Source organism: Petromyzon marinus, chromosome 42 (assembly GCF_048934315.1).
Source record: "Petromyzon marinus isolate PM22_M1 ecotype Great Lakes invasive population chromosome 42, UKy_Petmar_22M1.pri1.0, whole genome shotgun sequence".
Classification (NCBI taxonomy): domain Eukaryota; kingdom Metazoa; phylum Chordata; class Hyperoartia; order Petromyzontiformes; family Petromyzontidae; genus Petromyzon; species Petromyzon marinus.
In genome coordinates, this window is record NC_133708.1 from 2,249,711 (window position 1) to 2,276,733 (window position 27,023).

General features: G+C 49.1%; 1 protein-coding gene across 1 annotated transcript in view; it reads left to right on the plus strand.

Moving 5' to 3' along the window:
• The first annotated feature begins 477 nt into the window (after window positions 1-477).
• LOC116951144 (twinfilin-2-like) overlaps window positions 478-27,023 on the plus strand; it is a 36,090-nt gene continuing 9,544 nt past the window's right edge. The window contains exons 1-5 of the mRNA XM_032969601.2: window positions 478-619; window positions 10,308-10,385; window positions 13,286-13,470; window positions 15,572-15,667; window positions 25,299-25,403. Coding sequence (XP_032825492.2) covers window positions 481-619; window positions 10,308-10,385; window positions 13,286-13,470; window positions 15,572-15,667; window positions 25,299-25,403 — 603 coding nt within the window. The 5' untranslated portion in view covers window positions 478-480. The remainder of the gene's footprint in view (window positions 620-10,307; window positions 10,386-13,285; window positions 13,471-15,571; window positions 15,668-25,298; window positions 25,404-27,023) is intronic.

Here is a 27,023-nt window from a genome sequence, read left to right on the forward strand (position 1 = left end):
ATTTGGAGATTTGCGGTGTCTCTGTCTCTCCCCGTGGTCGTGTGGATTTTTTCCCCGGGTCCTCCGGTTTTTCCCTCCACATTTCGAAACATCACGCGTTTAGAGCATTTAGATAATTTCGCTGCTATAAATGTCCAAATGATGGGCCACTTTGTTGAGCTGTCATTTGTGGCCAGGTCGCTTTTGAACAATAAGTGAATAGACATCAGTGTGGCTTTGTCTTGTCGGATGTGGGGGGATGGTTTAGTTGGATTTGAATGTTTGGGTTATTTTTGTTACCTTTCTTGTACTTTGCACTACTATCGTCTGTATTGTTTGTTGTTTGTGACGTTCTTACCCCGTGCCCCTACTGGGCATCTGCGGGGAAAAAAAGAGAGCTTTATTGCTCATTGGATTTCTCCTGCAGCAGAAATACTCTGATTTTAATTAAAAAAATGTAGTGTTAGTCAAATAGGCGTGGCCTGACTCGATGGGCGTGGCATGCGTGTCGGTGGGCGTGTCCGGGCTGTCGCTGGGCGTGGCCTGGCTCAGCCTCGTCTCCTCCGGTCTCGCCCGAGTCCCCGGTTTCCCCTCAACTCATCGATAATCCAAGCCATGTCTCACCAGACCGGCATAGTCGGTAAGGCGCCTGGCTGTGCTTCTTTCTCTTGCTCCTCTGTCTCCGGCCCCCGGGTCCCATTCATTTTCCTCCGTTAAATCGTCCCGGCTTCAATCTCCCCTTCAAGGCGTTTCCCGGGCGCCACCACTCTCGCCTGAGTGGCCCCGCAGGCTTCACTCGGCCGCGCTGTGCAGGCCGCGCCGCCCGGGTTTCTCCCCCCCCTCCACCACCACAACCCCCGGCTCCCACCACATCAGCAACCTTTGCTCAATCCACTGCTGGATGATTCCCCAGCGCCACTTTTGTTATTTTCGTCTAGCAGCTAAGCGGTGTGTCCGGTTGGAGCTCTCTCGATTCGAAATTGAAGCCTCGTTCAACGAATGAGACCACTTTAAAAATCACGGTGCCGCGCGGTAATTGTTGCGCTATGCAAACCTCTCCTGCCTGTGTTCAAGTTAAATTCATTCGGGTATAGCCCTGTGAGCCATGGGGCTCTGGAGTCGGGTACAACCGCGACAAACTAAATGTGAACAGAGACGCATCTTAAAGCGACGCAGCGTGTGGTAGTTGTGTAGTAGTTATCGCAGTGTTAGTCCGCCGGTGTTTTAGTGAATGAGGGCTCGTTGAACGCGACCTTAAAGCGGTGAAATGCCGCGGGGTTTTTGTTTGTACGCTAGACTCCGGGTGTATTTTTTATTTTTTTTAGGAAGCTCTCCCTTGCTCACTTTGGGAAGTCTAAAACCGTGAATTACATTTTTTGATTGGCATCTTGTGGGGAGGGAAATCCGTGGTTTTTTTAATCGTGTGTGTGTATATATACACAGTATTAAATGTTTACACGCTATGCAACCGTTTGTTAACCTGCTGTTTTGGATGGAAGGAACCCACCCCTCCCCCGGCCCCCCCCCCAAAAAAAAAAACTGGCAGTCGTACGGGACGTTTGGCCATACTTCACCCCGCTGGTCAGAGCGGGAAGGGTGGGCGGGCAAGACCCAGAAACGACTCGCCACTGATGTTAGCCGTGGTCGGGGATTGAACTTGGTCGACCAGCGCAAGCCTCTGGCGTGTAAGACGCCCAAGACTTTTGAAGCTTTGGAACCCGCGTTTAAGTTCTCAGCTGTTATCGATTTGTGTTTTTTTTTACCTGCTATCGTTGCGCGTACAAAGTGTTCGTCAGAAATATCTTTCAACAGACTGATTCCTTAGGTAAAAGTTAAACAAACGTGATGCTTGAGAGAACCCCCACCCCTCCTAAGAGATACCCGCTTGGATTTTGCACCTTTAGACAAGGAAGTGGAGCGAACCCGTGGGCCCAATGTAGCACGTGCTGTGTCAAAATGATGCCACGTGCTGTGTCAAAATGATGCCACGTGCTGTGTCAAAGAAGAGTTTAACTTGAATCAAAATGTTTGTTTATGTCGGTGGAATCCGATGAGCTATAAAGCTCTTTGGATTCCGATGAGCTATTAATCTATTTTTCCACATGTGTACAGTCGGTGCGGGTAAGAACGTTACAGAAACAAACAATTCTCAAGCACGCCGCCACTCGCTATGTCAGAGAAGAGTTTAACTTGAATCCGAATATTTAATGGCATTGGTGGAATCCGATGAGCTATAAAGCTCTTTTTCCACATTGGCTTGGGCAGGACGCGTCACGATGGCTTCAAGGAGACGGGGGATGCGTCTTGAAAGACGAGACGCCCCAGGAGACGACGGAACGATAAAATTACGTCTTGGGATAGGCGGCAACTTTGGGAAGTTGGGGATGGGGGGGGGGCTTCAATCCAGCAGTGGATTGACCATGGCTCGTGTTGATTTATACGCCGCGGAATGAATGAATGGAGGCAAGTGGCAGGGGATTCATGGAGGCTTTTACCCCTTTCTGGCAATAAAACAAGTTCTGCTTAGATGCTGAAACACAATAGGTATCTTTTGCAAAAACAAACATGCTCTGATAATGTATGCAACTGATTGGCCTACACACCAGAGGCAGCCTTCTTTATCTGGCCTTGTCTCACCGGAGAACAACGCGAAAAGGCGAACAGTACAGAGACAATCCAAGAGACAGTGCAAGAGACGCAAGACTAGTGGCAGCCGCCCATCCGAGATGACCCTGGATTCCCAGGTGTAGCCAAGTGTTATGGCCTCCCGTCCAATCACCAATGGCTTGCACGGAAAAACTAAAATATGTTTTTAAAAATCGTTCCATTGTAGGACCCGCGTCTAAATGGGTCTTGGGACTCCGTGAGGGTTATTCCTTGTATGTTCCAGTACAAGACGTTGAAGTCGACTTTATTTGTTTCACCAGTGGGGACAACTGAAGATTCCTAAAGAGTGTCATTTCGTGACAAGTGCGTACATGGCAACCCCTTATCAGTGCCTACCTTATTACAGACCAATTCAGACCTTATTGGTCACCGCGTGCCCATATAAATCTCAGGTTCATCTTACAAAGTCCCGTCACAAGGGAGAAACACAAACAAATGGACATGTGTTTTTTTGCCCGTATTGAAATGGCTGTATGCAGTATGAACCTGAAAACTCGATTTCCCTGTACAAGAACACGGGTAAACCGTATGGGTTGACAGGTATGGACAACTGGAGGTTGCAGAATAGTCTCATTTTGTGACAAGTGTGACCTGGGCATAATGTGAGCAAGAAAAACGGGTGGCTGGTTACGTAATATGATTTCTCTATGTTTGTTACATGTATAAGGGATGCAGTGCTGGGCTGAGTGGTAAAGCACACTGTACTATGAACCCGGCCACCTGAGTTCAATTCCCGTCTGGTAATAACTCCGATCGTTAGTGCACTGCGCTCTGAATCCGGAGACCTGAATTTGATCCCCGTCGTGGCTCACATTAGTGGCGAGTGATATCCGAACTGGTCCTGGACAAGTCACCAAGCTCTAACCGGTGAAGTATGGTTAAAGAACCACCAACTCTGCGTGGGACAGGTCTTCATCTCGCAGTGGCCTGACAGAGGAGCTGTACATTATTACATGAACATTCTAAATCATATTCTTGGTTCTTTAGGTAAAGTCACGTAGAAGGGAAACACTAAAATAATAAAAATATAAAACAATAATATTTGTATTCTTTTAGTGTTTCCCTTCTACGTGACTTTGCCGAATGAACCAAGAATATGAATCCCTGCAGTCACGAAAGCTTTAAATAAAAATTCTAAATCATGTACAGCAAGAATTTATCGCAAATACAGTGTGATCCCATGACGTGTTGTCAATCAAAACACAGCTTCTGCGACGGAAATGTTTAGAATATATCGTGGCTGTTGTCTGCTAATAATGTAAGTTCCCGCAGCGATAGAAATGTCATGCTTAGAAGCAGTGGCGTAGTAACGACATTGTCAGCTGAGCTGGGTGCGGCAGTCGGTCAGGTAGAGTCCAAATATTTGATTGTCTCACACGGACGCACCTTGGCTATTATTGTATATCGCGGGCTCCCCTTGCCCTAATCACATCGTCAAGCTCACGGTCTCGAACATTTAACGCTGTGGGGGACGCTCCGTTTTAAACAAGTGTGTGTTGTTCCTTGCCAACTGTTGAAAATAAATCTCATGGTGGTTGTCAAGGGGGCCCCCAACTCGTAGCTGTGACCACCGGGGTGGGGAGGCCAAGGCACGCACCCCCCTGCCTGCCTCCACGTGAGCTTCGCTACTGCTTCGAACTGTTTATTTAACCTGTCATTGGTCGTGTGCTGGGCCGTAACTTGCTTATTCATAAGGCAGCCGTCACAATGCATAATTTTGGATAATTTATCCATAAAAGCCTCATCGAGTCTTGAGACTTGATGTCATATTAGTCCTGCATTGGGATGTGTTTTGCAAATTCATTTTGACTGAGTGTTTTGTGTGTACGAGGAAACCTGGGAACTCAGATAAGATCTCAGACACACGCGGGGACAAAAGACTATCATAACGATTGGCATGTAAAGCAAGGCGCAGTGCTATTCAGCATTCAATGGATGGACATTTTTTCAACTTGGAATTCACAAGGATCCATACGTATGGGTTCGTGAATACACTTGCTGAACTGGCCTCCTCGCAGCTTACTAGAGGGTTTGTAGTTTTCACAGATGTCTGCGCGGTCCGCCAACCCTTGCTTCAAAGTGGCATTTTGCAGTTGTCATGCCATCATTTCTGTGCATCATTAGCCATGCTGCAGACCAAACTATTGAAACTGTTAAACTATGTTTTTATTTTATCAGGTAAGGCCCCACTGAGCAATAGAGCTCTTCAGAAGCGGCCTGTCCACAAATGAACGTTCAATGAAGTGGTTTATCATCGTGTGGGCATTTGTATCAGCCAAATGCTTTAAACGCGTGATGTTGATAATTATAAATGTTGAGGGAAAAACCAGAGGACCCAGAAAAGAAATCCACATTCACGCGGGGTGAAATGCAAACTCCAAATATACAGGCCTCATGGTCAGGCGAGCTAGTTAACATCTCCTAGCCACCGTGATAATGATGGGAGAGACAATCTCCGAGTATATAACAGGCATCGTCAGTGTCAGGATTGAACCCCACAACCTCCTGTATACCAGTCAAGGGTATACAGGAGAGAGGGTGGAACAAAAGTGAGACGGGAAGAGGAACACATGGATCAGAATGAGACTTAAATAAGTACAGTTAGTGGGCTTGAGCAGTGAACGTCACGGCTCGTTGGGATGATGGCCAGTCGTCAAGACTAATGAGGTCACAATTCTATTCATTAATCGATTTTGGTTTCTGCCTTCGTGGGTCTGTGGCTTTCGGGTTCACGTGAACTAATGTACAGCACCCACGCCCACGGATCGACAATTTACGTGGCGGCGCTGCACGAGCAGAAATAATTTTAAAAAAACTCAATACACTGAGCGAAGATCCTGGGGCCGGCCCAGGACACGCTGCAGGCGGGACGATGTCGCTCGGCTGGCTCGGAAACGCCTGGGAATTCCCCAAAAAGAGCTAGAGTATGTGTATAGTGTAATAGTGTAGTATATAGTGTATAGTAATGTATAGTAGTGTATAGTGTAGTAGTGTATAGTAATGTATAGTTGTGTGTAGTGTAATAGTGTTTCGTAGTGTATAATGTATAGTAGTGTATAGTGTAGTGTATAATGTATAGTCGAGTAGAGTGTAGTGTATAATGTACAGTGAGGGAAAACATTATTTGATCCCCTGCTGATTCTGTACGTTTGCCCACTGACGAAGAAATGATCAGTTTATAATTTTAATGGTAGATTTATTTGAACAGTGAGAGACAGAATAACAACAACAAAATCCAGAAAAACGCATGTCAAAAAAGGTATAAATTTATTTGCATTTTAATGAGGGAAATAAGTATTTGACCCCCTCTCAATCAGAAAGATTTCTGGCTCCCAGGTGTCTTTTATACAGGTAACAAGCTGAGATTAGGAGCACACTCTTAAAGGGAGTGCTCCTAATCTCAGCTTGTTACCTGTATAAAAGGCACCTGTCCACAGAAGCAATCAATCAATCAGATTCCAAACTCTCCACCATGGCCAAGACCAAAGTGCTCTCCAAGGATGTCAGGGACAAGATTGTAGACCTACACAAGGCTGGAATGGGCTAGAAGACCATTGCCAAGCAGCTTGGTGAGAAGGTGACAACAGTTGGTGCGATTATTCGTAAATGGAAGAAACACAAAAGAACTGTCAATAGCACAGCAACGAAGGAGAGCCGTTGACTGGAACGTCACCCGTTATGCGTTTCTCCTTTTAAGGCGGTGCCGCCGAAGAATGTGTCGAGTTTTTTATTTGTCATTAGTTGCAAATTCAAAATAATATTTAGATTCGCGCTCACACGATAGCACGCCTCTATCGTGAGCCTTGAGAATCGGCGTTTAATCGATGAATCGCCCGTTAACACCCCGGCAAAATTGCCCTTGCTTTTGGCTGCGTTCTATCGCGAACCGCAACATTTTCTGATCGCCACATTTTTCTCCGTAAACGCCGCTCGCTGCGCCCCGCCCTCCCCCCCCAAGCGTTGTGGCTTGGAGAATAATAATAATCATAAAAATACGCATTGTTAGTTCCCGCGGGGAGTGGGTTGCCAATCTCGCCGGCGCTGCGGGCGACGTTGGATCCGCGATAGACGACGTAAAAAAACTGGGCCGTACCGCGCGGGCGGGCGTGCGGGCACGCCGTGCCAAGCCCGGGCATAGTAGTCCTCAGCGGGTTTTGTTTTCTCAGCGTCTGTGGCTTTCCAAGACGAGTCCCTCAATTCCTTGTTTTGGGGCAGACCTGCGGAAGTGTTGCAGCCGCGTTTCACAATATTTTCAGCATCGGCCTTTACTTATATCCATAATGAAGGTGTTTTGGGTTAGATCGCGTGAACTTATAAATGTGTCGTTAAACCCGCCACCGCCCGACACGGCCAATTAGTAACGTTTGTCACGTAAACAGAACGTGGTCAATTCGTTACTAGTACAGCACACCGGTGTGTTGGAGACCAAGGCCGCAACATTTACAATCTGAATATAAACTGGGGGAATCGGATGAGCTATAAAGCTCCTTTTTTCACGGATGTCCAGTTTGGCCGTGATACGGTCGACACGACGACACGTCATGCGATGGAAGGTCCGTGAATTTAAGGGAAGTAAATGAAAACTATTAAACTATTTTGGTTTAAACGATGAAACTATTTTTTTCTCATCAGGCAAGGCCCACAGAGCTATGTAGTTCTCCTTCAGAAGCGTGCCTGGCTCTCACGTATGATAGCTAATCGAAGTGGTTTATCATTGCGTGTAAGTTTACAAAGCCAAATACTCTAAACGCGTGACTTTGATTCTAAATGTGGCGGGGGGAAAAACCGGAGGACCCAGAGACAAATCCACGCGACCATGGGGAGAGACGCACGCAAGCTCCATATATACAGCTGGCGTCAGGGTCGGGAATCGAACCCGCACCCTCCTGCGTATCAGGCGTGGGAGTTAACATCTCGCCACCGCAGAGCCCCAAATGGGCAAGGGCGGGAGTCTTGTTGCTTAGGCGGAGGGCGATGGCCGAGACTGATGACGGGAACCGCGAGCAGAAGTGCGACCACCGCGAAGATGGAGCGGTGAGATCGGTTTACGTGCGGGAGCGAAAACTGGAATGAACCACGCACTGGATCGTGGCCGGTGGTGGCGTCGGTGGCCTGGGAGGGCCATCATCCATCAGTGGATAGACATTGGCTGAGGGTGACGATGGTGGAGAGGGCCCACGCTAGGCGTGTCACCCGTTTTGCAGAATGCATCTCAGTTGCGAAAGAGCCAACGCAATGATTCAAAGTTGTGTATAAGAGGGCGCGCATCAGAACTGAGGGTAAGCCGATAGACGACTGTGGGAAGTACCGTATTTTCCCGCATATAGCCCGCATGCGCATATAGCCCGCATGCGAATTTTGCCCGCATATGCATATAGCCCACATGCGCATATAGCCCGCGTGTGCATATAGCCCGCATGCGCATATAGCCCCCATGCGCATATAGCCCCCAGCTCTGCCGTCGCCGGTAAACAAAGTGCGCCCACTTCAAACATCGTCGTTTAATTGTACAAACAATTCGAATAATTTTAAACGTGATAACATGCTCAATCTTAGTGTGAGTGGTTTATTCAGCAGTGCTTTAGTCAAAGGTAAGTGTTGCATAGTGGATAGCCCTACCATGAAAAAATGTAACGCGTCATGACATGTCACACGTGTAAAAATATTTTGTGATAGCCCGCACCTCCATATACCCCGCAGGGTCTTGTTTTGTTTGTAAAAAGTGGTATACCCCGCGGGTTATATGCGGGATAATACGGTATTCGGACACTGCCTTCTTGCGTAGCTGACGGCGTGTGCGTTATAACCATTAGCATTGGTAAAGTTGCAATGATAAAATGTTGTGCCCGTCTTCACGTCCTAATGTATGTACATATGTTGAACTTCCTTCGCACCGTGCGTAGCCACTCGCGTTAATCGGAGGTGCAGGGGGAAGGTCAGAAAACTAAACACAGAAAGCAGTTCTCAAAAGAGTTTTCAAATCTAGATTAAAAGTGCATAGCTCCAGTGGCTTCCTAATATCGGAAGGGAAGAGCGTTCCAGACGGCCGCAGAAGCGATTCTGAAAGCGCCACGCGATGATGCGGTGACCACTGTTTTGTTCGATGGCCAGCAGCCAAAAGCCGCTGCTGCTTCTGCTGCGAGGGTGACCGGAAAGAAAGATGATGAGCATCAGGAAGAAAGAAGGAGAGCTGGGGAGGAGGCGGGGAAGTAATGACCGGGCCAAGATGTCAGCGATGAGAGGGGTGGTGATGATACTAGACTAACTAAACTAAACTTTTTATTTCACCAGGGTAGGCCCACTTTGCTGCGATATAGCTCTTTTTTAGAAGCGACTTAGCCACAAATGATTGCTCAACTAAGTGGCTTATCACGTGGAAATGTATAGTGGCCAAATGCTCTAAACGCTTGACGTTGATTCGAAATGTGGAGGGAAAAACCGGAGGACCCGGATAAAAATCCACTTAACCACGGGGTGAACCACGCAGACTCCATATATAGAGGCGTCAGGGTTGGGATCAAACCCTCGACCTCCTGTATATCAGGCGAGGTAGTTAACATCTCGATGATGAGAGAGGAGGGAAGAGAGGGAGATGGAAGTAACGAGCTGCGGTGAGCTACACAGAGGCGCTAAATACGATTAGATTTCATTTTGGTAAAGGTACCGGGCGAAGAATCCTGATATTGTGAAAATTTATAGCGTGTCAACACATGCAAAAAGAACAATGCAGACGCATATCATTCACCTCTAAATAACCCTGACCTTGTGATAAACGGTCCGACCAGAAATACGCATTGCGTGCAGTGAGTGAGTGTGTCTGTGTACGAGTGTGTGTCTGTGTTTGTTGCTGGGGAGCGGTGGCGCTGTAATTAGCGTGCTGCCCTACGAACCCGTTGACTCGCAGCCAACACAAGTGACGATTATCTGAACTGATCCTGGACCTCCCCTTGGACGACTCGGCCTTTTAAACCGAGTACCTTTGTGCCACGTGTCAGCATCAGCGCTGGGGAGACAAATGCGGATGGGGGCGTGGTTTTTGCTAACCTCCCCCTCGTGTGCTATGCCGGCCTTCATAAGTGCTCGCTAACCGCTTGCCCCAACACTGTTGAAGGATCTTTGTCCACGTGTGTACATCATTGCAACCTGCTGGTTCACAGGACTAGTGTTGCAGGATTTGTAAAATGCTGCAAGTTGTCACAGTGGAGAGCACAATTGGTGCATCTGCCAGTCATCTCAGTCGGTCAATCCATGGCACCCGGGTCTGTTCCATGACCTCCTGCCAGCGAGCCTTTGACACTTCACGTGATGGCCTCAAGGTGCACCTGGCCTGGCACAAGTGCCGTGGTCGACGTCACGTGGTGTAGCGTTTTGTGCGCTGCGCTACAAACCCAGCGACCCGCGGGCGATTCCCGCTCATGGCCAAGACCAGTGACGATTATCCGAACCGGTCTTGGGCCTCCCGTAGGTCGACTCGGCCTCAAATGAATACGCAGTGCCATGTGTGAACATCGCCACTGGGGAGACAAAGGCGATCGGGCGTGGTGCTGGCCACCCACCCCCTCGTTTGGCGTGCTGGCCTTCATAGGTGCTCGCCAACAGCACTTGCCCCAGCGGTCTGTGTAAAACTGCACGGGGGATCTTTGTCTTTGTTTGTGCTCCAGCGTCCCAGGACCTGCGCGACTTCTTGGGGCGAGCACGCGGAGGGGACGTGCGGTTGATCAAGATCGCCATCGACGATGGTTCGCTGCCGCTTCTGCACTCATTCCTCGCTTCTTCAGTGATCCATTCACTCACTCATTTGTTGAATCGGCCACCTACTCATTCATTCATCTACGCCAGCGGTTCTTAAACCTTTACTGCAGCCTTGCACCCCCTTTGGTTCTCAATTGTTTTGAACAATTTATAATGTTAATAAATACATTGGGTTTGATTAAACAAAGTGGGTTGTAACTTACTTTGTTACAACAAAGTAAGTTGTAACCATATTCTTGGTTCTTTTGGTAAAGTCACCACGTAGAAGGGAAACAATAAAATAATAAAAATATAAAACAATAAAATTCTCACGACGTTTCGTCTGCAACACAAGCAGTCATCATCAGGTGTGAAAGCCACAGCAAGAAAATTTGAAAAAAGTGGCGGTTATTTTTAACGTTAGCACCATGGAGAGAGATTTGACAGTTTGTTCAGATGGACGAGTCCATCTATGTTCGGAAAAGAGGAGGGGGGAGACGAAAATAATGGATGTGGTCTGAAAGCCACCGTAAGCGTGAACAATCAATTAAGACCCGAAATGGTTTATCAAATTCTTCCAATGATTGCTAAACCAGAATCCATCTTCTCGGTTGAAATTCTCTGTTTGTATATGTGGATAGCCTCATGAGAGATTCGTTCATGAGGCTATCCACATATATCCCGAAATTTTCTTGCTGTGGTTTTCACACCTGATGATGATTGCTTGTGTTGCAGTCGAAACGTCGTGAGAATTTTTTTGTTTTATATTTTTATTATTTTATTGTTTCCCTTCTTCGTGACTTTACCGAAATAACCAAGAATATGAATCCCTGCAGTCACGAAAGCTTTAAACCAAAATTTAAGTTGTAACTATGATTAATTTGTGTTTTCGATGATTTACCTTCTAAAAAACAAACCTGGCCATGTCTCGCACCCCCAGGGGGTGGCGTGCACCCCAGGTTGAGAACCGCTGACCTACGCACTTGCTCATTCACTCATCTATTCAACTCATTCACCTACTCATTCATTACCCGAATTCGTTCGTTCATTTTCGCATTTATTAATTTAGTCACCGAATCACTTCATCATCCATTCACTCATAAAATAAGTAAATGTTTGATTAATTTTAGATCGCGTCGTTCATGCAATTGTCCTCCCACAATCGCTGGCCAACTTAGTGAGTGTTTATATTTCATGTGGGAGGGAGGCAACCGGAGCACCTGGAGAAAACCCACGCCATGCGAGGGGGCAACGCCCTATCCCCGTACAGAAGGCACAGCAGATAGTGCCAGTCAACACCTTGCTGCATCGCATTCTCCTGGCGAGCCAGAGTACGGCACCTCCTCAATGCCCAGGGATAGAAGGGAGCTTCGCATCATCTGTGCGTGATCCATCAACCCTCGGTGCTGCCTCTACTGCGGCATTGGATCACGGGCGACGGCCACGTGCAGCAGCGACAGCGTGGCCACCAGCCGCTCGTTGGCTGCAATCGTTAATATTGGACAACCACCCCTGCCTTGTTACAGGCAGACGGAACGTTTAGTGCCATCAACCTTCGGTGCACCACCGTGGCGAGATGTTAACTCCCTCGCCTGGTATGCAGGAGGTCGTGAATTTGATCCCGACCCCGACGCCTGCGGTATATGTGAAGTTTGCTTGTCTCTCTCCCCATGGTCGCGTGGATTTTTCTCCGGGTCCTCCGGTTTTTCCCTCCACGTTCAGAATCGACGTCACGCCTTTTCAGTATTTGTCTGCCGTGACATTTCCACGTGACGATGATAAGCCTCCTTCGTTGAGCCATCATTGATGTCCACGGTCGCTTCAGCAAAAGGCCTACAGAGCTCAGTGGGGCACTACCTTGTAAAATAAAAAATATTTATTTTTGTGATTTGCTTTCCTTTGCTATACATTGCGCTCCTGTTGGCGTCGTTGCACTGCCTGTTCTTGTCGTCGCTTTATGACCCCAGTGCCCCCTATTGGACATCTGCGAAAAAGAGCTACGTAGCTCATCTGATTCCTCCTCCAGCATAGATAAACATTCTGCCTGTGACAAAGAGCTACGTAGCTCATCTGATTCCTCCTCCAGCATAGATAAACATTCTGCCTGTGACAAAGAGCTACGTAGCTCATCTGATTCCTCCTCCAGCATAGATAAACATTCTGCCTGTGACAAAGAGCTACGTGGCTCATCTGATTCCTCCTCCAGCATAGATAAACATTCTGCCTGTGACAAAGAGCTACGTAGCTCATCTGATTCCTCCTCCAGCATAGATAAACATTCTGCCTGTGACAAAGAGCTTTGTAGCTCATCTGATTCCTCCAGCATAGATAAACATTCTGCCTGTGACAAAGAGCTACGTGGCTCATCTAATTCCTCCTCCAGCATAGATAAACATTCTGCTTGTGAAAAAGAGCTACGTAGCTCATCTGATTCCTCCTCCAGCATAGATAAACATTCTGCTTGTGAAAAAGAGCTACGTAGCTCATCTGATTCCTCCTCCAGCATAGATAAACATTCTGCCTGTGACAAAGAGCTACTTAGCTCATCTGATTCCTCCTCAAGCATAGATAAACATTCTGCTTGTGACAAAGAGCTACGTAGCTCATCTGATTCCTCCTCAAGCATAGATAAACATTCTGCCTGTGACAAAGAGCTACGTGGCTCATCTGATTCCTCCTCCAGCATAGATAAACATTCTGCCTGTGACAAAGAGCTTTGTAGCTCATCTGATTCCTCGTCCAACATAGATAAACATTCTGCCTGTGACAAAGAGCCTTGTAGCTCACTTGGGGACCTTACCTGGTGATAAAAAATTAAAATAATTTGGAAAGCGTTGCCAGCTCCGACCAGGGGCTGATTTCTGTGGCCACCGGCCACGCTAACGACGCGCCGCTCGCCCGCCACCAGGCACAGAGATGCTGGTGCTGGCTGACGAGCGGCGGCCGGAGCAGGCGTGGGACGCGGAGTACGACGCGCTGGTCCAGTCGGTGCTGGAGCCCGAGCAGCCGTGCTACCTGCTGTACCGCCTCGACTCGCAGAACCCGCAGGGGCACGAGTGGCTCTTCATCACCTGGTGTCCCGACAGCTCACCGGTTCGTTACGCACGCACTGCCGAACAGTGTACGTACCTTACGTAGACAGCCGTGATAATGGTGCAGTGTATAGTGTAGTTTATAGTAGAGTTTAGTGTATGGAGGTCGAGCGTATAGTGTACTGTATACTGTAGTGTCAGTTTAACATGTAGGCTTTCGCGATCAATATTATTCATAATAAAGGTTTTTGGGTTAGATCGCGTTATTTATAAATGTGTCGTAACCCTCCACCAATTCTAGATTTGAAACTTTCGTGACTGCAAGGATCCATACTCTTTGGTTCTATTCGGTAAAGTCACGTAGGTAAAAAAATAAACTTTACCGAATAGAACCAAAGAGTATGAACCCTCCACCACCCGACACGGCCAATCAGCAAAAAAAGTGTCACGTTGACAAAAGACAAATAGTTCACTACTTTAGCCCACCGGTGTGTTGAAGAGTGAATCCACAACATTTACAGTTTGAGTACGACGTTTCGCTGGTAATTACATCCAGCATCATCGGGCAATTCGCCAGAATGGTAAAGCCCTCGCTTGCTCCCGGTCTTAAATAGAGCAGCAGGGTGATGTCATCATTTAACTCATTTCAGGTGCAGTGATTTGAGGCGGGGTGGGGGGGGGTATTGTAATTATATAATCGATTAGTAATCAGTCAATGGTTATGATTAGTAATGAGTTGTAGATTAGTAATTAGTTGTAATGTGTGTTATTGTGATTATATGCTACGTTAGTAATCCGTTAATTAGTATGTGTTTCCCCTATAAGGAATTGTAATATGTATTATTTAATAATACGCTTCAAAGCCGCACTAAGCCTGTAGCTGTCAGAGCGATTAAAGTTATTTCTATTCCTCTCAATTTCAATGGATTCTCTAATTAGTCTATGCCAGTAATAATTAGTTTTACACAACACTTCAACGTTATCAAAATCAATTGGGTGTCCTTGTTGACAAGCATGTTCTGCCACTGCCGACAGTTGTGTTTGAGATAATTTAATATTTCTTTGATGTTCTTTTAGTCTTATGCTGATATTACGTCCCGTCTGTCCAATATAGCATCTGCCACATAAGCAATTAATCTGATATACACCTTCTGTTGATAATTTAGGTAATGCGTCTTTAATGCAAGATACTAGTTTTTGAATTTTGTGTACTGTACCAAATCTTACTATAATGTTTTGCTTTTGTAGTGTATAGCGTCGTGTGCAGTCTATAGTAGTGTAGTGTATAATGTAATGTAGCGTAGTGTAGTATGTACGCAATCATGTGTAGATGGTCCCACGTCTAGGGTATGCATACACAATCATGGGTACGCTTACACAAGCATGGGTATACATACACAATCACAGATATATGTACACATTGCAGGTGTACGTATACAATGACGGGTTTATGTACATAATCACGGGTACGCTTGCACAATCACAGGTACTCATACACATAGCTTAGGCACACTTACACAATTGCTGGTCTATTACACATGCACACACATGCATCCATTGTTATAGGTGTAATGACGACTTGACACACTTCTCTTGAGATGGCACTTTATTGAAGACACGTTCACTTGACATCAGGCGGAGACCCTAGTGCAACAACCCCGAGTCTCTCGCGCATCTCCCTTATATACCAACACGAGGCCACGCCCCCCCCTCTCGATCATTCTCGCTGACTCTGGACGCTCTGTCTACCGGCAGACTCCACCGTCCGCTTTCGTCGCCTGACCACGCTCCCCTTCTCGATGATTCCCGTAGCCACCAGTCCCTTTGTACTCAACTGATACCCCTGTCATTACCTCCCGTGGCCACTAGTCCACTCACACTCTAGGCTGACTCCCCTGTCATTACCTCCCGTGGCCACTAGTCCACTCACACTCTAGGCTGACTCCCCTGTCATTACCTGCCGTGGCCACTAGTCCACTCACACTCTAGGCTGACTCCTCTGTCATTACCTCCCGTGGCTACTCGTCCCCTCACACCACAATGCAGGTTCTATTGCCATTACATAGGTACACAATCAAACGCGATTGTGTGTGTACACACACACACAAGTACAAAGATGTCACCCCGCCCTGTCCCCCACTCCGCGTGCCGCCCCCTCTTAGGTGCGTCAGAAGATGCTGTACGCGGCGACCCGGGCCACGGTGAAGAAGGAGTTTGGTGGAGGCCACATCAAGGAGGAGCTCTACGGCACAGAGAAGGTTGGCAAAATCACCGCGACCGCCCCGCGCCACGGTTATCGTGGGCCTCCCGACGGTGATCCGCTTCCTTATTGCTCTTCTATTGCTGCTGCTACCGTGGCTGCTTTTTCCCCGTGAACGTCGCCACGCGCCAATTCCTTATAGACCAGACACTGACAGCCTCGTCTCACCACCACACTGCGGGTCATGACAACTCGCTGATTCGCACTCGCTCACCCACTCGCAACAACAACTGCCGCTCGCCACTAAATATCTGCGAAGTCATCAAGGCGCTTGTGCCAGGCTCCGCTAGCGGAAAGTCAAGGGACAGACCCAGGTGCCACGAGTCGATGGACTGAGATGACTGGCAGATGCAACATCTGTGCCCCCTACTGTGCCAACTTGCTGCGTTTTAGCTGCCCGGCTCTCCGCTCATTGTTGTGAGCGTCGCTTCCGCCTTCCGTTGTTGTTGGAGGGCGGCTGCCTCCAACTGCCCAGTAGCATCCTTCACGAGCCTCCTCCATAGAGGCTGATCTTGGTACCGCTGGTACCAGTCTTCGGCAAGTCCACTCAGCTCCAGATCCTCCCGTACCGTATCAGTCCATCTCTTCTCCAGCCCGTGTCGTGCCCATTTAGCCCCCTCTATCTGGCCAAACCGAAGCTACTTGGGCATGCGGTGGCTGGGCACAACAACACACCCACCCATTCATTCGCACTCGCTCACCCACTCGCAACAACAACTGCCGCTCGCCACTAAATATCTGTGAAGTTATCAAGGCGCTTGTGCCAGGCTGCTTCCGCTTTGAGGCCACTTGAAGTTGCTTAGGCTCTGCTGGCAGGAGGTCATTGGAAAGACCCAGCAGCTGCCACGGGTTGACCAACTGAGATGACTGGCAGATGCACCACCTGTGCCCCCGACTGTGCCAACTCGCTGCATATTAGCCGCTCAGCGCTCCGCTCCTTGTGAGCGTCGCTTCTCTGCCCTCCGCTGTTGCTGGAGGGTGACTGCCTCCCCAAAGGCAAAGTTCCCCCATATAACCTTTAACGGACTGTTGGTCCAAGTGCTGTTAGCGGGCACCTATGAAGGTCAGCACGGCATACGAGGGGGTGGGTGGCCAACACCACGGTCGGCCCCTTTTGTCTCCCCAGTCGTGACGTTTACACATAACATCAGGTATGCATTTGAGGCTGAGTCGACCTAGGAGAGGCTCAGGACCAATGCAGATATTCCTCACTGGTGTTGGCCATCAGCGGGAATCGAACTCGAGACGCTGGGTTCATAGCGCAGCGCACTAACCGCTTCGCCAGAGCCTCCCCACACCGACACACACGGACACACACGGACACAGACACACACGTTTTACTTAGGCTATGTACACATTCATTGTCCTTCCCCCGCACCTCCGATTAGCAAGGTTGGCTATGTACGGTGCGAAAGAAGTGCAACATACAGACTCACACACTTTACACTATATACTACACTACTATACACTACACTACTATACACTACACCACGACACACTACAATACACTACACTATACACTACACTCCTCCACTAAACACTACTGTACTCTGCACCATTATCACGGTTGGCTACGTACGGTATGAAAGAAGTTCAGCGTACATGCGTACATTGTTGAGCAGCAGAGATTGGGAATGCACAATCAAAATGCGTCCGGGTCGGTTTGTATTGGCTCTTCAAGTAATTGGTTACTTGCTGCTGACTGGCGGTCGTACGAGCCACTGCTGCTCGTGATGGAACCGGTGTGCGCGGGGGCGTTGCAGGCGACGTCCCCGGCTCGGCGTGTTCTGTTCGGCGCTTTCCAACGCAAGTTGTTGAGAGCGTTTATGCGTCAGCTGTCGGTCCGTCTATGAAAAATAAGAATAGGTGTTTAACCTTTCTAGCAATAAAACAGCAGGCGTTCAGATGTTCAAACACCAAATATAAACATTTTGCAAGGAATCAGGTTCACATGAACAAACATGCTCTGATAATATATGCAATTGACTTTGAAACTGGCTTAGAGCAGAGACAGGCGACTTCATGGCCTAGTCTCATCAGTGTCAGACCAGAGAACAACACCAAAAGGCGAACAGCACAAAGGCAATAACACACGTATCAGATCACTTACAGCGCGGGGTTAGAAGCTACGTCATTGGACTTTGTATACCTTGTCCCTGTCCGTAAGCAGGGGTGGGGGTACGCGTAGGGTATGTACGTTGAACTTCTTCCGCCGCCGTACGTAGCCAGCCGTGCTGATCTGAGGTGCGGCAGGAGGGGAGGGTTGTCGCACGCTAACTCTCGTAAAGGATGATCCAATCCGGAACGAAGCCTCAATGTGGGGTCGTGCTGCTGCTGCTGTTCCACTGGCGACGTCGATCCAAGCGTTGCCTTCATCCTGGGGGACGTGAGCCAGGCAAACGCGTCCACTTATCGGCGGTCAAGCTAACCCGCAATAGAAGCTTTTTTGGGGTTAGCTGGCGTAAATATAAATGTGGCGTTAAACCACCACCGCCACCACCACCACCACCTCGACACAGCCAATTAGTAATGTTTGTGTCACGTAAATAAAAACGTGCCAATTCATTGCTAGTACAGCACTAACCGGTGTGTTGGAGAGTAACACCTGCAAGATTTACAATTCCTGTACGACGTTTTGCCAGTAGTTACAGCTAGCATCATCAGGTGACAGCCTGATGTGGCACGTTCTGTTTACGTGACAACCTTACTGATTGGCTGTGTCGGGTGGGGGTGGCGGGTTTAACGACACATTTATATTTACACGATCTCACCAAAAAACCTCTAATATTGATGTTTTTACGTGTTATTTGTTTTTTAGTGTTTTAAATTTGTTTGCTATATGAAATTTGCATAAACATCCTACTTTAAAAAGTTACTGTTTTCACTGTACCGTACTTACCACCAATATCGAAGACTCGGCATGGGGTGATGTATACACGTGCAGTATTTTCATTGTTTAAGTTGTACGTAGTGTAGAATGTATAATATTTAACACTGAAATCAAGCATAGCTATTTTGTTTTGTCATACACACACACGCACACGGTGCCGATAGCTGGACTGGTTACAGCCCGTGGAGCGGTTTTGCCGGATCGGCCCGGGGCTGTTCAAGCTCACGTCTGCCCTCACCGCCACCCGTCCCGTCGGCTTCCAGCGCCGCTAATTAAATGCCCTGCCCCTCCCCCCCCCCCCCCCCCGGGGGGAGACAACGCGTGCGTTGGAAAGCGTCACGGAACACGTGTGTGCGTGCGCGAGCTTTCCCTGCGTTTCCGATTGCCGCAGCTTCAGACAGCCCGGGCGTGTAGCTGCGTGAGATGAGCTCTGCGTGTCGGCGTTTGGGTTGCAGCTTCACTCTTTGTTCATTTATTTATTTTACTTGGTGCTACTGCGGTGACGTCGACGCACGTCCTTGCTTGTCCAAGAGCCCTTCATTGCGGATACAAACCTCTCTTCCTAGGCCCCCGGGGCTTCTTCGGTTCTCGATGCTCGATCTTCGTCTTCTCTACAGCCGCCCCTTCCACTCGTGCTGTCCCCTTTTATATCCCTCGACCCCTCCCCCCCCCCCCCCCCCCCCCGTTTCCCACAGCCAATCCTCGTCCACCTCCTCTCTAACGATCGTCAAACGTCTCCCCGGCAGTCCGCCCCTGTTTCCCCCGCCTTTTACGTTTGAATGTCTCAACAACCAATCGGTTCAATTCTCCGGCCCTAACCAATCCGCTTTGAGGCCTCTCTGCACCAATCGGAGGCCTCTTAACACACCACCTGACTGTCCGTTTGCACGCGTACCATGGCGGGTGTTCTGTTGTTTTCAAAAGCGCGATATTGGACGTGTATATTTCTTGCGTTGGGGTGCGATTGTGAACAACAGGCATTTCAGACATTAGTACATCCAATCGGCATCATCACTGGTTCACTGCAGGTGTGTGGTGAAGTTAGGACATGTCCCATGCCTCTGTGTGCTCGGTATTTGAAGGCCTGAAGACCAGAATCGGTGATTTCTGCGAGCAACAATGTGTTCATCAGAGGGGCGGTTCCCTATCCGAACAGCAGAGCGAAGGAGAAGAAAGGGAGCTTCTGTCCAGGGAGCAATGTTCTGGCAACTGGGGGGGGTGGTCAAGGGCGCAGGACTTGGCAGCGGTGGTGCGTCATCATAGGGCTGTGACAGCAGCGCATGTAACGCTGCCAATGTATTAGAGCGGACACATCTTTGTCGTGACGCGGGTGCCGAATTGGTTGCGACGGCGATGGAGTGAGCGGAACCATTGTTGCTCGCGAGCGGGAATAAGCGGTGGTTGCAACGGCTGCCTCGGCGGAGCATCGTCGCCCCACAGGGCATTGTGATGCTGCTGGATGCGTCTAGATGCGGCCCACGCACCTCAGTCTTTGTTCGGCGTGCGTACGCATCTCACGTGTTATCGCGGACTGTGCTTTACCCTATGTTATGTATTATTCATGATAACTGGATTTTTCCATAAGGAGGTGTTCTTCAGGAACGCGGCTACTGCGTTATAGGAGAACGAACTGTGTTTTTATTGACCAGGTAAGCCCCACTGAGCTACGTAGCCCCTTGTCTGAAGTGACCTGGCCACAAACAACAGCTCGACGAAGTGGCTTATCGTCACGTGGAACTTCTATAGCGGCCAAATACCCCAAACCCATGTTGATTCTACATGTAGAGGGAAAACCGGAAGACCCAGAGAAAAATCCAGGCGACCACGGGGAGACCATGCAAACTCTACATACACAGGCGTCGGGGTTGGGGTCGAACCCACGACCTCCTGCATACCGGGCGACGGGGGAGTCAACATCTCGCCACCGCGGCGCCCCCATGTCTCACCCATAAATTGTGTAATTCATGTGTGTGTGTGTGTTTGTGCACACGTTACGTAACAGTTCACGTTAGGTAATGGCGGCGGCGGCGGCGCTGCGGTTAGCACACCGTGCCGCGAACCCCCGAGTTTGACGGTGCTGGCCACATCCAACGGCCTCGTGCGCCCAAGTCGGCCTTCACAGCACTCGCCCCAGCGGTCCGTGCAGGCTACCCAGGGTAACCTTGTCTCTTGTGTGTAGATGGCGCCAAGGGATTGGGTTGTAAAAGTCTTAGCGAGGGCTTTGCACGCTCGCGCGTGCGTGCGTGCGTGTATCAGGAATGTAAAGGTTCGTCGCCAATTCTCAGTTTTTTTACTCCTTGATTTATATTGCCCGTCCCGTCTGTACCGTCTCATCCGCATCGTGCGTCTCCCGTGCTGCCGTGTTCGTGCCGCTGTTCATTTGCGTTCATCGCGAATGGTGAATTTATGGGCAAGGTGACGCAATCGATGCATTTGGAACCGATTTACACCATCGAAGTCACCTTCCCAGCCGTGCGCACTCGTGCCGTGTGCGAGTGTAATTCTCTTTCCATTCAACATTATTATTATTACTTTCGCGGCTTTTCTTTGTTGTAGATGTAGATGTCACTGCTTCTTCACGTTCTGCAGATGTAGATGCCACTGGTTCTTCACGTCCTGCAGATGTAGATGTCACTGCTTCTTCACGTTCTGCAGATGTAGATGCCACTGGTTCTTCACGTTCTGCAGATGTAGATGCCACTGGTTCTTCATGTTCTGTTCTTCACGTTCTGTAGATGCCACTGGTTCTTCACGTTCTGCAGATGTAGATGCCACTAGTTCTTCACGTTCTGTAGATGTAGATGCCACTAGTTCTTCACGTTCTGCAGATGTAAATGCCACTGGTTCTTCATGTTCTGCAGATGTAGATGCCACTGGTTCTTCACGACCTGCAGATGTAGATGTCACTGGTTTTTCACGTTCTGCAAATCCTTAGACTCTCGGTCCGAACGGGCAACTGGACATACGGACCATGTCTGTTCGTAAATCTGAAAGTTCGTAAGTCAAATGTTCGTAAGTAGAGGTGTCTCTGTATTTGCATTTTTTCTTTTTACAAAATTGGGTGGCGTTTGATTGGCGTGGCTCTGCTATCCACTTACAGCCTTCTGCGTTGGACTAGGAAAGTGTTTCCCGACTGCAATTTTTGTGCAAACTCAATGTTCTTACCTTAAACGTAATCTATACCCATATTGGTGGTTTTTGGCAGAGAGATCCACGGAAAAGGGATATTTTTTCTTTTCCGCGGCCGTCCTCCCCGGCATTAACGCCGAATCATTGAGATCCTCCTGTACTCGCATAAGGACCCTGTATACTCAGACCCAAAATTTTTTAACGTTTTGTTATGATGTTATTGCAACGGAAACGCGAGCCCGGTGCAACGTGCTGTGGGCACTTCTAGATTTAAAGCTTCCGTGACTGCTAGGATCCATACTCTTTGGTTCTATTGGGTAAAGTCACGTAGGATGTGTATACTTTAACTTAGCTATTTCAATGAGCCATTTCAATGCTAAATTATATGCTAATTCCTTTGTCAAGGCGCTTTGTTTTCTTCTCACACAGCTTAAAGGTCGTGATCTGAGCGTGGCTTTTTTCACTCCAGCGCTGTCCTCCAGACAGTCTCGTCCCTTCACCTGATGAAGGCCGCTTGTGTTGTGGCCGAAACGTCGTGATTTTTGTTATTTTATTTTTTACCTACGTGACTTTACCCAATAGAACCAAAGAGTGTGCTGTGGGCAATCTGCGACAGTTCCCAGTCGAGTCTATGGGTCTCTGCGTGAGTCTATGTGTCTCTGCGTGAGTCTGTGAGTCTCTGCGTGAGTCTATGGGTCTCTGCGTGAGTCTATGGGTCTCTGCGTGAGTCTATGGGTCTCTGTGTGAGTCTATGGGTCTCTGTGTGAGTCTATGGGTCTCTGAGTGAGTCTATGGGTCTCTGCGTGAGTCTATGGGTCTCTGCGTGAGTCTATGGGTCTCTGCGTGCGTCTATGGGTCTCTGCGTGAGTCTATGGGTCTCTGCGTGAGTCTATGGGTCTCTGCGTGAGTCTATGGGTCTCTGCGTGAGTCTGAGTCTCTGCGTGAGTCTATGGGTATCTATGTGCGAGTCTATGGGTCTCTGCGTGAGTCTGTGGGTCTCTGCGTGAGTCTATGGGTCTCTGCGTGAGTCTATGGGTCTCTGCGTGAGTCTATGGGTCTCTGCGTTAGTCTATGGGTCTCTGCGTGAGTCTGTGGGTCTCTGCGTGAGTCTGTGGGTCTCTGCGTGAGTCTGTGGGTCTCTGCGTGAGTCTGTGGGTCTCTGCGTGAGTCTATGGGTCTTTGCGTGAGTCTTTGGGTCTCTGCGTGAGTCTATGGGTCTCTGTGTGAGTCTATGGGTCTCTGCGTGCGTCTATGGGTCTCTGCGTGCGTCTATGGGTCTCTGCGTGAGTCTGTGGGTCTCTGTGTTAGTCTATGGGTCTCTGTGTGCGTCTATGGGTCTCTGCGTGCGTCTATGGGTCTCTGCGTGAGTCTATGGGTCTCTGTGTGAGTCTATGGGTCTCTGTGTGCGTCTATGGGTCTCTGTGTGAGTCTATGGGTCTCTGTGTGAGTCTATGTGTCTCTGTGTGCGTCTATGGGTCTCTGCGTGAGTCTATGGGTCTCTGTGTGAGTCTATGGGTCTCTGCGTTAGTCTATGGGTCTCTGCGTGAGTCTATGGGTCTCTGCGTGAGTCTGTGGGTCTCTGCGTGAGTCTGTGGGTCTCTGCGTGAGTCTATGGGTCTTTGCGTGAGTCTATGGGTCTCTGCGTTAGTCTATGGGTCTCTGCGTGAGTCTATGGGTCTCTGCGTGAGTCTGTGGGTCTCTGCGTGAGTCTGTGGGTCTCTGCGTGAGTCTATGGGTCTTTGCGTGAGTCTATGGGTCTCTGCGTTAGTCTATGGGTCTCTGCGTGAGTCTGTGGGTCTCTGCGTGAGTCTGTGGGTCTCTGCGTGAGTCTGTGGGTCTCTGCGTGAGTCTGTGGGTCTTTGCGTGAGTCTATGGGTCTCTGCGTGAGTCTGTGGGTCTCTGCGTGCGTCTATGGGTCTCTGTGTGAGTCTATGGGTCTCTGCGTGAGTCTATGGGTCTCTGCGTGCGTCTATGGGTCTCTGTGTGAGTCTATGGGTCTCTGCGTGAGTCTGTGGTTCTCTGCGTGAGTCTATGGGTCTCTGTGTGAGTCTATGGGTCTCTGTGTGCGTCTATGGGTCTCTGTGTGAGTCTATGGGTCTCTGTGTGAGTCTATGGGTCTCTGTGTGAGTCTATGATATCTCAACGAGGTGGCTTGTGTCATCATCGCGTGGTCATTCACAACAGCCAAATACTGTAAACGCGTGGTGACGTTGATTCCAAATGTGGATGAGGGTAAAACCGGAGGACCCGCAGAAAAGTCTACGTGACCTCGGGGAGTGAGAACACACAAACTCCAATCATACAGGCCCACTGTTTGTTTGGCAATTGTGGAGTGTTTCTAATGGTGATTGTGGAATGTTGTAGATTTATAGAATGTTAATTGAGCAGTATAGTAGTTGTATAGAATGGTAATTGTGGAGTGTAGTAGTTGTATAGAATGGTAATTGTGGAGTGTAGTAGTTGTATAGAATGGTAATTGTGGAGTGTAGTAGTTGTATAGAATGGTTATTGTGGAGTGTAGTAGTTGTATAGAATGGTGATTGTGGAGTGTAGTAGTTGTATAGAATGGTAATTGTGGAGTGTAGTAGTTGTATAGAATGGTAATTGTGGAGTGTAGTAGTTGTATAGAATGGTAATTGTGGAGTGTAGTAGTTGTATAGAATGGTAATTGTGGAGTGTAGTAGTTGTATATGATGGTGATTGTGGGGTGTATTAGTTGTATATGATGGTAATTGTGGAGTGTAGTAGTTGTATATGATGGTAATTGTGGAGTGTAGTAGTTGTATATGATGGTAATTCTGGAGTGTAGTAGTTGTATATGATGGTGATTGTGGGGTGTATTAGTTGTATATGATGGTAATTGTGGAGTGTAGTAGTTGTATATGATGGTAATTGTGGAGTGTGGTAGTTGTATATAATGGTAATTGTGGAGTGTAGTAGTTGTATAGAATGGTAATTGTGGAGTGTAGTAGTTGTATAGAATGGTAATTGTGGAGTGTAGTAGTTGTATAGAATGGTTATTGTGCAGTGTAGTAGTTGTATATAATGGTGATTGTGGTGTGTAGTAGTTGTATATGATGGTGATTGTGGTGTGTGGTAGTTGTATAGAATGGTTATTGTGGAGTGTAGTAGTTGTATAGAATGGTAATTGTGGAGTGTAGTAGTTGTATATGATGGTGATTGTGGTGTGTAATAGTTGTATAGAATGGTAATTGTGGAGTGTAGTAGTTGTATAGAATGGTAATTGTGGAGTGTAGTAGTTGTATAGAATGGTAATTGTGGAGTGTAGTAGTTGTATATGATGGTAATTGTGGAGTGTAATAGTTGTATAGAATGGTAATTGTGGAGTGTAGTAGTTGTATATGATGGTAATTTTGGAGTGTGGTAGTTGTATATGATGGTAATTGTGGAGTGTAGTAGTTGTATAGAATGGTAATTGTTGAGTGTAGTAGTTGTATATGATGGTAATTTTGGAGTGTGGTAGTTGTATATGATGGTAATTGTGGAGTGTAGTAGTTGTATATGATGGTGATTGTGGAATGTAATAGTTGTATATGATGGTTACTGTGTTGTACGCGTTGTGTGATGAGCTGGTGCCTCTCACCTGCAGGAGGAAGTGAGCCTCTCTGGATACAAAAAGCACATCAAGCTGAGCAACGCGCCCAACCCCCTCACGGCCGCCGAGGCCGAGCTGCAGAAGCTGAAGCTCAACGAGGTGAGAGAGCAGCCGGGACGAGCGGGGAGTCGTGGGGGAGACGCGGGAGAGACATGGGGAGACGCGGGAGAGACGTGGGGAGATGCGGGGAGACACGGGGGTGACGCGGGAGAGACATGGGGAAACGCGGGGGAGATGCGAGGAGACGCGGGGAGATGCGGGGAAACGCATGGGAGACGTGGGGAGACACGGGGGAGATGCGGGGGATACTCGGCGGAGACGTGGGAGACGAGGGGGAGACATGGCGGAGACGCGGGGATAAGTGGGGAAGACACGGGGGACACGCAGGCAGGAGCAGGGGAGACTCGGGGAGGTGCGGGGAGGAGTGGGGAGGGGCAGGGATACGCGGGGACAAGTGGGGAGACGCTGGGAGATGTGCAGAGGAGTGGGAAGGCGCGGGGAGATGTGGGGAAGGAAATGGGAGATGCGGCCACACAGGAAGGAGCAATGCGGAACGGGGAGACACGGGGAGGCACGGGGAGACACGGGGAGACACGGGGAGACACGGGGAGACACGGGGAGGCACGGGGAGACACGGGGAGGCACGGTGAGGCACGGGGAGGCTCGGTGAGACACGGTGAGACACGGGGAGGCACGGGGAGGCACGGGGAGACACGGGGAGGCACACCAAGGCACCGAGAGAAACGGGGAGACGCGGTTGGAATGAGGACATGCCGGGAGCAAGACGGAGGCAGGGAAGAACAGGAAGGAGCAAAGACACGGCCAGACAATCGGAGACATGGGGAGACACTGGAAGGAACAGTGACACGCAAACAAAGCTCCTCCTTGTTCACTTAATAGACTGTTGGGACAAGTGTTGTTAGCAAGCAGCTACGAAGACCGGCACAGTACCTGAGACACACACGTACATACAGGAACAGTGACACGCAAACAAAGCTCCTCCTTGTTCACTTAATAGACTGTTGGGACAAGTGTTGTTAGCAAGCAGCTACGAAGACCGGCACAGTACCTGAGACACACACGTACATACACATACCACACCAGGTACTCATTTCAGGCTGAGTCGACCTAGGAGAGGAGGCCCAGGACCAGTTCAGATATTCGTCACTGGTGTTGGCCGTGAGCGGGAATCGAAGTCGGGTCGCCGGGTTCATAGCGCAGAGCGTTAACCGCTACACTACCACTCCCCGGTGATGCACACGCACACAGACACACACAAGACACGCACATAGACACTCACAGCAGACACTCACACACAGACACTCACACACAGACACTCACACACAGACACACACACACAGACACACACAAGACACTCACACACAGACACGCACACACAGACACGCACACACAGACACGCACACACAGACACACACACACAGACACGGACACACAGACACACAACAACAACCGCCATTCGCCACTAAGTGGCGGTGACGTCACCACGACGCTTGTGCCAGGCTATGTGCACCCTGAGGCCACGTGAAGTGTCGAACGCCCGCTGGCAGGAGGTCACGGGGCAGACCCAGGTGCCACGGGTCGACTGACTGAGATGACTGGCTGATGCACCACCTGTGCCCCTACTGTGCCAACCTGCTGTGCTTTAGCCACCCGGCGCTCCGCTCGTTGTTCTGAGCGTCGCTCCTCCGCCCTCCGTTG